The sequence below is a fragment of the Anopheles nili genome, chromosome 2, assembly GCF_943737925.1.
Source record: "Anopheles nili chromosome 2, idAnoNiliSN_F5_01, whole genome shotgun sequence".
Lineage (NCBI taxonomy): Eukaryota > Metazoa > Arthropoda > Insecta > Diptera > Culicidae > Anopheles > Anopheles nili.
Window position 1 is genome coordinate 71,343,001 of NC_071291.1, and position 12,534 is coordinate 71,355,534.

Sequence of the window (12,534 nt, forward strand, 5' to 3'; positions counted from 1 at the left end):
GAAATAGGGTAGAGGAACAAGCGATCTTACGCCATTTTCCCACGAACATGCGTTTGCTATGCGAATGCCAATGCTTTCAGTATTTGTTCCAATTGTATCTTTACCAGCAGAATAAAAAACGGACTCGCAATAGATTCTTCTATCGCTGCGCTACGCGTTCAATGTTACACGGACAGGCACGAACCAAATTAAAATGCACATCGCAACGCTCAGGATGGAGGAAAAAATTTTCCCCATTTAATTGCAATTTATTTACATTCGCCAGCTATAACACGCTTCATTAGTGCGTTGCGTCGGTGGCAGTGGGCGACCGAACCGGAGAAAGGCTTGTCAAGGTCCACGCACTGCTGAAAATAGCAAAGCATAGCTGTTGCGAACCGCCAGGGATCAACAATGTTGCGATGTACACCATTATTTTCGCGAACCGGACAGCAACACGACTACGAGGACGGTACGGTTAATGCATAAATATTTTACTAACGATCCATAAGGCACAGGGCATCGGCACTTGAGGCGTCACTCTGCGTAACCGCTCGTAGGTGCGTTAAATTATTTGTTGCATTTTGCGTGGGGCAGAGATAAAGAAAATTGATCCAATTCGGGAAAATGAAATTAATCCTTGCTGTTAGCGCCCCCTATATGTGAGATTCGAGCTTCATCTACCGATCACTAGAGGGACACGATCGACACGATCATTGTGATTGAGCATTTGTGTTGTACCATAAAAAGAAAGGAACAAATCACTTACCCATTTTTCCGTTTGGACTGTACGGATCGTAGCTGCCAGTGGACATCGGCGAGGAGTAACCATTCGACATGGTGGTTGTGTAGGTGTGACTCTGCGAACCCGGTGAAGGGCTGAGTGGCGGTGCTGATCCTTGCACGCTGCCAGGACTAGGTGAAGATATCCATTCTTCGTTGCTAAAAATACAGGAATGCAGAAAAAACGAAAATTGCAAGTATACATTTATGGCAGATTCAAAATAAGTCCTACATCTCCTTTAGATGTCGCATCAACATTTTTTCACAAGTACCATCAATCTATACAAGGAAAAAATGTGTCAATATCGTGTAAATACACTCGCCATCTAACAAAGAATCCTCCCTCACAAACCACCGTTTAACGGAGGCCTTGAGCCAGCGAGACAAACGAGGAACAAAAATCGATTTAACGAGACCTCGCATAATTTGCTGCCATTTGCTGCATCACGCCGACAGAGCAAGAGCCAAAAAGCGGAAAATAAAACAGGTGAGAAAGCTGACCCAAATTACCCCGGAGCAGCTCGTACTCAGGCATAGAGAACGTCACATGCTCTCTCATTAGCTTTCTTTCCCCGGAACCGAGCTGATAATAGCCCCCAGTGTGTAACAGTTCACATGCACGCGGCTCAACTACGCTAGCTGTGTTTTCTTCATTTTTTTTTCTTTTACATGTCTACACCCCCACCGGTCTAACATATTGGGGCCATTTTTTCCAGACACGCCGTGTGAATCCCGACAGCCAGACGCCGTCGAACGCCAGACATTCGGTAAGCAATTTTAACGGACAAATAATACCGACACGCCATCGCAGACGCAAAGCCGACGTTCACGACCTTTCCCAAGGTAATTCCCAGTGCGTCGTGTGCCTCCACCTGATGGGTGGGAGGGAGCGCATTGTGGGTGTTATTGTTCCGTTTGCATTTTCCCTGCTACTAATAGGTTTTCGGTAGCATATGTGAGAGACTAAACCGGTAGGTTTCAATGGGTTTTTAAGGTTGCACTTTCTCGTGAAACCAATCGTAGACCATCGAGATCCAGACAGATGATATTTCTTTTCCTTCAGCCTCATTGATTATGAACGCATAGCGTTATCTCCACAATGCGCGCCATTGCACCGTCTGTAGATATGGTTCCTGGTAATGGATTGCAAGAGAGTTGCAAAACTGTCCTTATGGAAGTGGGCTAGACAGGCGCGACAAGCGTAACTTTAAACGAGCGATAACGTGCAACAAAGAAGGTACGGAAACCAATAGTATTTTAAGTAAACCGTTCCCCTTTCCGACGTTATCGTATCAGTATCGACCTTGAGACGTGTGCAATGGAAACGTTATCTCTCATCGAACTTCTTGTTCACCCCAACAACCTAATCAATGTGTGCTGGATAGGCTATTGAGGGAAATTTAAATTGTTTCACCACGAAATAAAATATATATCGTTATTCTAAAATAGCTTTCCGAAAGAAAAATGATCATTTTTAATTTCTAATTAAGGGTTAACCTGATCATATATTCCGCTATATACTGCCCCACACCAACCTGATCCAGACGGTTTCCAGCCGACCCCACCAGTACCTGGCTATTGCCGGCTAATTGGAGGTTCTCCCCCTAAATTGGATTTACCTTCCACGAGACATCCCAAACCACAAACCAGACACAACAATTCCAGAACCCTCCCCAAACACAGACTGAGACCAATAGATGGCGAGCGATAATCATAACGAGCAAACATTTCTCCCCTCTGCCGGTGACCAAAAACAGGTCAACTCGCCGACGACGCCGTCATGCAACAAAGTGGCCAGACCGAGTGGCCCACGGGAATGACGCACTTCCGGCATGGAACGAGGCATTGCCGCGTTGTCTGTGGTTAGGGCGGCGTTCGCTTGGACGTCGGACCGGTTCTGGACCGAAAACCGAGCCTTGGACTTGGATTTATGGCTTTGGCTAATTTAATTTAGACACACGGTGTTGGGCAGAACACGCAATGTTCCCTTGCGACAGGGATCGTAAAGTTAAATATAACGGCAGCAAGGACAAAATCATCCGAAAATATGGTAGTCTATTTGTGGGTAGCAAATGACATTTCAAATGAACCACTCCGTCCAGGAGTAGTATCTTCTAGAAGCTTCTCATTGATGACTTCCAAAAGGAATAAACCTTGCTTATTTGAGTAATTTGATGGCGAATGTATGTTTTAAGTCTAAAATTTAGCATTAAATCATAAATGATGCGTACCTTTCGTGCCTTCGTTTGCCACCAAAGACAACGTGCCCGCCGCCATTTGCCGGTGGTATCGTCGTCACAGTGACAGTGTTGGCAGTGACATTCGCACTACTTCCGGTCGTGGCAACCACAGAACCACTGCTTCCACCACCCCCACCGCCACCCGTATCGTTGGGCAGCGGTTCCACTTTGACCGCCTTCAGCATGATGTCATCACCGATCTTCAGGATGCTGATGCTGTTGTTATTGCCGGCGGCCACCTTCAGCAGCTGGTTGGCGACGACCGTCGCCCCACCACTGGTTCCGGCCGCGACCGGTGTGATCGTCGCCCCGCCGCTCGCTATCGTGGCCCCACCCGCACCGATCGCCGTTGCCGTGGCCGCATTCAGAGCGCTGAGCGTGCTCGCGCTCAAGCCGATTATCGTCGCGGTCGTAGGGGCCGCTGTTTGGCTTTGCTGCTGCTGTTGCTGCTGCTGGAGCGGCTGTGGCGACTGCTGAATGCTGACTATCGTACCGATGGGCAACGTGGTGGTACCCGGCTGTCCGGCCAGGATCGCGCCTCCACCGGTGAGGCCAAGGATCTGGGGCGCTTGCTGAAGTATCACGTTTGTTCCGGTCACGGTGCTGATGCTGCCACCGGTGCTACTACTGCCGCTGATACTGCTACTGCTGCTGCTGCTGCTGCTACTACTGCTCGCTGACACGGTCGGATTGGCGCTGACGATGTTTACACGGTACATGACCAACCAGAAGGACGAGAAAGGAGCAGGAGTTTCAATCGATACAACGACACCCGGGGGCTTTGTGAGATTCGGTTACGATATTCGGTTGCCCGCGATGCTCAACCTCTATTCGATTTGGAGATTCCACGTCGAAGCAAAAACTCTACGCACGGTACGCAGAAGCTTCGGTCTTAAAATATGTTTACGAATTCAAAGATAGCTCAGTATCTTCACCTTACGAAACTAGCGCTTGTTCATTCTACTCTAGGCGTCAGCTCCCTTGATGATGTCTTAAGGGGTTTTAAGATGATTGTGAGTTGAAATAGATACGACTTGCACGCGGAGATTCCTTCTCTCCTTTGCTATTGCACTTCGTTGCAAGTGTGCAGTTTTGGGAACTATTGCTTCGTTTTGTTGCGTCTCCTCGCAAGGTCTAAAACAACACCGAAACGACGGTTCATACGTGGTCCGGATTGAGAACCCGGTCCAACCGCAAGCTGACCAACGTGCTGCTGCGATGGACGTTTACAGGCGCGACGAACTTTCTCGGGATCATCCTCTTGCCGTACATGACACCGTATGGGTAGGGTCGTACTGGAAAAATCTGAAACGACACAAAAGCATAAGCATGACCAGTTAATCTCCTGTGACTTTCGGTATTATTGTATTGCTGAAAGACTGTTTTATTTCTGCAAAAGCCAATGGTAACATACAAATATCCTCATCGCAGAAAAGGTGCCCATTAATATATTACAGCCCTTTTTCAAGCGCTTCATGAATTATTCCACCCTTCTTCCGCAACGTATGACGCAACGGACAGGATATTGAGTTTTCCGCTAGATTAACGAGGATTAAACGCATTTTCCCTTTTCCGAGAACCATTTCGAGCTGCACTATTCGCCATGCTGTTTGCGTTTCATAGCTTCAGAGTCCCGTTCGCACATACCGACGGTTGATGGACAAAACAATGCACCCTGGGGAGGTGGTGAGTGGAAAATCGATCCACCCCCACCAACCAGGCTTCCCCTTTTTGTTGCCACGCGCTAACATTTCCTCCCGTCTGCAACGAAATAATGCACAACAAATCCAACCAAACAAAGCTCCCTCGGGTGAGAAGAAGCCAGCGAAAGAAGGGTGGAGATGAGGGCGCTCAGACGAAGGGCATTGAAAATGGCATGTGGCGGACAAAACCCCGTAGGGCCCTTGTGGGAATATCAAGTGCAAGGGTGCAGGGTAGCTGCCGTTCGTTGGCGTAGGTCCGAAGCGCGCCGGAATCAATGGATCACAGTCACACCAACACATGCGAACACCTCGAGAGTTTTCATCGTCAGTTGTGTTTCCGTCTCATTTTCATGCCTTCGAGGGCTGGAGGGAAAAATCGATCGCATCCACCGTGAGTGGCGCCGGTGCTCATTTCCGCCCAGCCGCCTTGCAGTGTGTGAGTGAGTTCTGATGGGGTTGGAAAATGTGAGTACCCAGACAAACCGAATCCAAACCCACACTTCACCGACCAGATCCATTAAACCCAAACGAAACAACGCTTCGGTACATAGCTTTCCCTGCGAAGGTTGCCCAGCGAAGGCCGGTGTTTGGGGAAAGGGGATTGATGGAAAATCCCGCTTCCCTTCCACTGGGTGGCACTTTTCCCCCATTCACCCCGGACCTCGCGGACACACGGTTGCGAAATCGTCCGCAGCAGACGATGACGACGCCACGGCACACAAAGGCTGGCCGAAGTTTTCCTTTTCGATAGATTGGATGCTTTTGTGTTGCAGCTGCAGACGGGCGCTAAGGGAAAACTTACCCTCAAAGCCCTATCCCAACGGGCAGTGTGTTTGGAGGGCCGCCCTATCGGACTGCGACTGTGGAAGCATGTTTCTAATTCGCTTTCGTTTTGCTTACACAAACACCACCGACGAGATGTATTTATTACACCAGCTTCAAGACCAAGGCTTGATGTTGAAAGTAAATTAATTAAAAGCATCTCTCGATCGAGTGGTTTTCAAAGTCAAGTTTAACGAAACATTTCCTTCTCTCTTCCTTTCGTTAGACAATAGGAGGTCCCCTTCATCTATTGTTTTGGCTACGGTCATTTGCAATTTTATGCATCCACCGAAACTCCAACGGATAAAAGATGCCCAGTTCCGAGGGATGCATCGATGCTTCCGATGATGGTCCTCAGTTCGATGGGTTGATCAACGTGACATCAAAGAGAAGGTAAGCATAGGACAGCAGGGAAAGTTGGATTAAAAAAACAGGGAGATGGAAAACAGACGACTTTTTTTGCGGATCGTTTACATTTCCCTTTCATTGAAGGGTATCCGGAGTAATTACGAGATGATGTGGCCTTAGCTAGAGATTTTATTTGCAGTGTTAAACAAGTTAACACTTTTTAAAAATATACATTCAAAGCATTAAAAATGATATCGTTAAAGGATGTGTGTTTTGACTGTTACTAATCATAAATTTAAGATATTTTCAGCACGTTCAAAAAAACAAAAGCAAACTCCCGTTGACGGTGCTTGAGCACACAAATCTTGTTCAAATAACAGGCATAAAGCATATAAATGCCGCACATTTCCACGAATATAGCGAAAATTGTCACAAAAATAAATTGCTTTTCCTTTCTCCTGGCCGGTTTGTCGTCTCAGGACACCATCCGGTCCCGTTATCCCTCCCAACGGATACATAGAGATGCCTAACAATGAGAGCCCTTTACCCTTGTCGTTCGGAAAGATCTAAAGGACGCGCACACAGTCACGAACTCGCGTTCTGCGCAAACGAACGGAAAGCGAAAATCGGGTTTTCCCACCTCAAAGCCCCCCGAGCGCTTCTTGCAGCGTGGAGATCCGACGAATTTGAAAGAAGAATCCACCCACTCCCTTAAGGAAAATCATTCTCCATGCGGGCGAGCACAAACGAAATGGCGTCCCTCGTTCGTCGGGGCCCGCGGCAGGTCCGGGAAAGCACGGAAGCACTAGCAAGCAGCAGACAACGGATGCGCTCCCTAATGGGAGTCATAAAAAATGTATTACGAAGTATCCTGCTCGGGCGTTCTCCCGCCAAACAGACTATGGCCGTTAGGTGCTGCTGCTTTATGCTACACCAGCTCATTTTCTTTCCATTCGTAATCGACCTTTGCAGAGTGTCCGCGCCGGAGGGAGCGCTTTCCGTTCGGTCGTTTCGTTTTTATTTTCATTCTCTCCGTACCGTATCATCCTTCCTGCATTTTCCCGCCGCGTTTCGGCAGCGCGTTTCGCTAGGTGGTACATAAGAATTTAGGTCAATGCAGTACTTTGAACACATAAGAACCTCGCCGGGCTGCCGTTGCTCGAAGGACAGCTTCGAGGAATCGTCTGGCAAACGGACACCATTATGCGAAGAAAAATGGAAACACCGCCGAACGAAAATCGACAAGGATACGCGTGGCGAAGAGACGAAAGCACCCACGCCATTACCAACGACCTACCCCAAAGCATTTTCCATTTTCGCCTGCTCGGGACGGAACACACACTCACACGAGCACCACTTGGCGTTAGTGTTTTGTGCACGGAAAATATGAGACTGGCCACCACGCAATCCTGCACCGAATGGAAGAAAAGGAACATAAAAAAGCGTATTTCCATCGAGGCTCGTCGTGGCTCGCCTTCGCATGCATGCAGGTGGTCCATTTGCTAACGCGCCTGGGAATTTTAAATCTTCATTCCCCGAACGACACTATGTTGGGTGAAATGCTTGCGCCACCTGCAAGGTATGCAACCCGCCGTACATGCTGCTCGAGAGCCGCACCGGTGGAAAATACACGGTGAAGCGGAAGCGGATGGTGATACGAGTGGCGAACCGTGTGCAGGAGAGCCGGCAGGGAAAGTCAAGCTCAAGGAGAATTGCGTGCAACGACTCCATGCCCGGGCGTTGGAAACATGGTCTGGCACACGGGTTTTTGTACATAAGCCTGAGCCTGTGCGAGACGTGTTGGTTTTTCGCTTTTGCCGTTTTCCCTATTTACTGCTCGGCACCTGCACCGGTATTGTGCAACCGAAACGGGTCGGGGAACGATGGAACGGGCCCTCCTATCGCACATCCTGGCAACGTTCCACCTCTAACAGCGTGGTGTGGCCGTATTACGAAAGCGACCGCCTCAACTCCAGACGCACATAGGAAGGTTTTAAACGAACGAGCCGCAACAGCAGTAAGGAAGGCGGGCGGAACCGTCCGTGGAGTCTGGCTTTTCCGACGCCAAAGTGCGGAGACTGCGCAGTACCGTTCTGGCTATCTTTCACAATCGGGACAAACCGAAATTCGGGGTCATAGGTCATGGTTTCGGTGCATGACGCGAGTCGGTGCTAGCGTCGCTCTCACCACACACGAGTGGAGGTGGAGGTTTGGTGTTATATAGCAAACCCCACCGGTGTTACGCCATGTTCTACCACCATGCTCTGATGTTGCTGCTGCTGCTGCTGCTGCTGCTTCAGGACCATCCAGAGTGACCCTTGAGGGTAAGTGGATGGTAGTTGCGGGGGTATGAAGCAACGGCATTACATGCGGGCGGGCGTTACAACGTAATTTGCAAAAACGGAGATTATTGTCAATGTCGACCCGGTTGGGTTAAGGTTATTTCAAGGACTTTCCATTTCGAAACTTTGCAACCAGGCGCAATTACGGGCGCGTTGTTTTTAAAGATTTTCTCTCGCCGCGAACTATTCGCGGACTGACCAGGTGGTTTGAATGGCCAATTCAATGTGCCATGTTTCCTTTCCTGACATTCACATAACTTGAGTTACATATATAGCACACTTTTGAGGAAAAGACTTATGTAAGCTTTGCCAGCATCCATCCCTATTGCAAGCTGTGAATTATGTCTTGTTCACATTTTCATGCGGTTAATTAATATTGTTTACCAGTTAGCAGTAATATGGAATATGTACTATAAGAACAGAAAATACACCAGATTTGAAAAAAACAGCCGATTGTTTATACACAATGTTTTATGGTCTTTGTTTGACAAGAACGAAACAATTCAATTTTAGGGTAAAAAATATTTCTATGCAAAAATTAATTATGGTCTGTTTTATCTAAATCTGATTCATGCCAACCAAAACTTCAAATATAAAAGAAACTGTATCAGCGAACGGTAAATATCGCTTCTTGGCCACAAAACAAAATACGAATTGAAAGCTTGCAAAATTTTCCTGCGGAAAATGCATCGATTTTCTATTTTCACATCCTGAGTTCGGTGAAAAGTTTCACCAAGCACAAACTTTCCACAACCAAGCGAAAAAAGCTATAGCTAACATTGGAATATTTCAGAAGACTGATGAAATATTTCATTGTGAAATGCATTTCATGCTACCAACCAGGAATCAGAGGCGTTATGCTCTGCTCGTAACGCGAACGTAACGATTTCGACCATGCATCATCAGGAATTGATGAACAGGGCTGTACAACCCTCCATAAATACTGAAATATTTCAAAGCTCGAAACTGCAATATTTCAACCAGCTCCTTGAAGGATACAGATCGAATTCAGAAGCCGTTTTTCAGGTACTGTTTTCTGTTTAAATACAGTTTACGAAAATGTTATATGAAAAACACTATCAAAAAAGATATAAGTCATAGTATAATAAAATATGGCTTGGCAAATATTAAAGATGCTATGATGTATGGCTTTCAACAAGTTTATTTGGGATTTAAGCTATGCATTTTATGAATCTAGTCTTAATGTTAGTTTAATTGTTTGTAATAAATTAGGATGCCACACCTTAAATACGTAACCACCGAATTCAACGAGAGTAGGTGGGAAAAGAATCCTGGTACCAGTGGAACGGAAGATCCTTGCGATTGTGCGATAAGCTCTTGAATGCTGCTGAGCCGCACAGGCAAAAAAGCTCATTAGGCAGAAGGTTTTCTCGGTCCACAAAGCATCGCCCTATACGCACCCGAGCGGAAGGTGGGCTCTGTGGCCACGTTGGAAGAGCGCTCAGCATAACTTCATCAATCAAACTGACGTAGGCATGGAGGTTGGCGATATTTGATAGCGTTGTCATTTTGCCGGCAACAAAAGCCGAACATTTCCCTGCCCTACGCAAACGAAGAAAAGTTTCTGGGGCATTTCTGGTTTGATGTATCAATATTTAGAACATCGTATCGCCGCAACGTTGACTACGGCGGTCAAGTAATGACCAAATATTCAAACCATTTTATCTGCAATCAAATGAGCCAAAACTACAAATTAAGCCGTGTAAACTTACTGATGCTATTAATATCCTTTTCGAGGAACCCAAACCAAGACCCAACCGGCAACTTTTCGACCCCTTCCACATTTCAAAGCCGGTTCTCCACCGTGTTGGCGCATCACAAAAAGAAAATAGAAAGAAAAAAAAGCACATCGTTCAATTAATTTCGTACCAGCCCCATGCTAGCAGCCGCCCATTATTACAAGAGCTGCGGCCAGCGTGAAGGGGCTTTCGGTGGGATTACACTAAATGGTCCACCGTCTGCTAGTGTTTGCGTGAGTCACGGATGGAGGGAGGTTCCAGTGCGTGAGGCCAGCGGCTCGGCAGGATACGCGCGAAAGAATCGCACTGCCACCCCGGCAAGGCTCGCCCCTTAAATGGGTTCACGCGCTTCCCCCACCCAAAAGCCGATCGATAAAGGCCAGACAGATGCGCGACGGAGGTTGCTGGCCAGGGTGAGCGGTGTGTTTGGGGAGTTCTGTGCTAACCTTTTTGCTTTTCGCCAGCGTCATCACCACCGCAAGGACAACCCAACGTGTGAGGACGAGAAAAATAGGTCCCAACGGTGGAAGAGTGCCCCCCAGTGGCACGAGACGGACGATTTCGGCATGCAAGAGCCTTCCAAGCCGGAAGCCACTTGAATGAACCCGTCGATAGCAAAAACCTGAATGGGGCGGGCGAAACACTAGGACGTGTGAATGTTATTTATTGCGCATAATTTACACACACACACTCGGGGCCGCCGGCCAGAAGGGCAGAGTAAACAAAATAAAGATGGACCTATCCTTTTCAAGCTTCAATCGAGTTCGAACAGTCGTTTCAACACCCTTGGCGATGTTGTTACATGAGCCAAATATTCAGCTGATTTAGACACTCAAAGTGTCGTTTCGAAAGAGCTTTTCCGGAAACAAATTCCAGTTCCAAACAAACTGAATAATAGATAAACTTTGCCAGAACACGTAAGAAAGTCCATCGGAACTCACAGGATCTCGAGACGACGAAACTCGCACACTCTCGCCGGCATCGGTTGTTTTCGTTTCTCCATTCCAACCACTTCAACTACTCAAAGTATGCCAACGAAAACGAGACCAGCGCGACAGAAAGCGAAACATGAAGCGAGCAGAAATAAAGCATAAAATGGCGAAGAGCGAAAGTAGAAAGCTCACCCCCAACACAGAAAGTAACCGCAACCGCGAGGGTCACACCTTTACCTTGTCGTCCTTACACACACACACACAACTCCCTCTTCTTCCGACGGAACCGCATTACTTCAAAACCCTGACTTGTGGCGACTAAAAAAGGAGAAAAACGCTTTTGGATTTGAAAAACAGCTTGCCACAAAAACGGAAACACAAGCCCTTCTCTACGGGGAAAGTATTTACAGTGACCAGAGAATAGACTACCTTTTGTATGTTGATCCGAGGCAGAGACAGACATTGGAGCAATAATAAAACATGAAATAAGAACTTATTTCGTCTGGTATCCTTGAAAGCTAGCACAAAATAAGAAACCAGTGCATGTAAAACCAGAAATAACGAACGGATTTTACATTAAGACAATAAAATAATACTACACCAACAACATTCTCAGCAATGAAGGTAATTTGCAACACGTTTCAACCCTACCACGGTAAATTAGCTTTGTTTTTTATGATCTCAATGATTTCTTTTAGATTGATTAAATTTGTCTCCCAAGCGACAATATTCGTAGCACCCAAAACTGTTCTTCTTTTCAATGTACAACAGAAAAGAAAGCCAATGAGCAGCCGGCAAACTAACAACGGACAGTTCATCACCCAAAAAAAAAAAGGAAAACCCTAGCGACGTGACGTACCAAGCGCCTCCATCACGATATCCTTTTCTGTATCCGACGTCTCCGGCGTTCTTCCTCTTCTTCGTTGGCGACGATGTTGCTTACTCGTAGCGCGAAATCGCCATACCCGCTTCACGGTTGCTAGCGTAGGCGTTTATCCCTCCCTGGCCGAAAAAGTGGAACAGCCCGAAGAAAGGCGCCATTTCTGGTGGAATATTATATTCGACCTTTCGCTTCGCTTTCGTGCGTCTCTCCGTTCGCCCGTGCCGCGTGTGTCGGTGGTTTTCCTTATCGATAGGCGGGATCGTACCGAACACGTGGTTTTAATGGAGGAGGAGGTGCTCGTTCGTTTCCTTTCGGTGAGCCACTCCGTGAACATGGGCCGTAGAAACGAACACACGGCTTGCTAGGACGTAAACGCGGTCGCGACAAGCCAAAAAAAAAGGGAAAAGGAAAACCCCATCAAACGATTGTGCAGCAGACAGACGTAGGAACCACTCTCGGTTACTGCTTCCACGACTACACGGAACGCCCGGAGCTTGTGAGCTGCGTAAGCCCCACATTGGGTTCGTTGGCTGCTGGGCTGAAACTAAATTATGGCGAGTCCCGCCACGCAATACTCCTTTTCGTCCTACCGGTCGAGACCCAAGGGGAGGCCGAGACCCGAAAGAAATTGTAACAAAGACCTCAGCGTGCTGTTGTTTCGAATCGAAAAAGAACGACAAAAGTTTACACGGGTTTATGGTTTGTGGTCCTTTTTCGTGTCCTTTTCGTAACAAATAAACCC

General features: G+C 47.4%; 1 protein-coding gene across 1 annotated transcript; it reads right to left on the reverse strand.

Annotated features, from left to right (window-relative positions):
- Window positions 1-655: 655 nt before the first annotated feature.
- LOC128729899 (ecdysone receptor-like) lies at window positions 656-3,721 on the reverse strand. The gene is made up of 3 exons (XM_053823100.1): window positions 2,994-3,721; window positions 749-921; window positions 656-669 (listed from the first exon to the last, which is right to left on the reverse strand). Exons 1-3 carry the CDS (start codon window positions 3,719-3,721, stop codon window positions 656-658), a joined length of 915 nt encoding a protein of 304 aa, XP_053679075.1.
- Window positions 3,722-12,534: the final 8,813 nt, after the last annotated feature.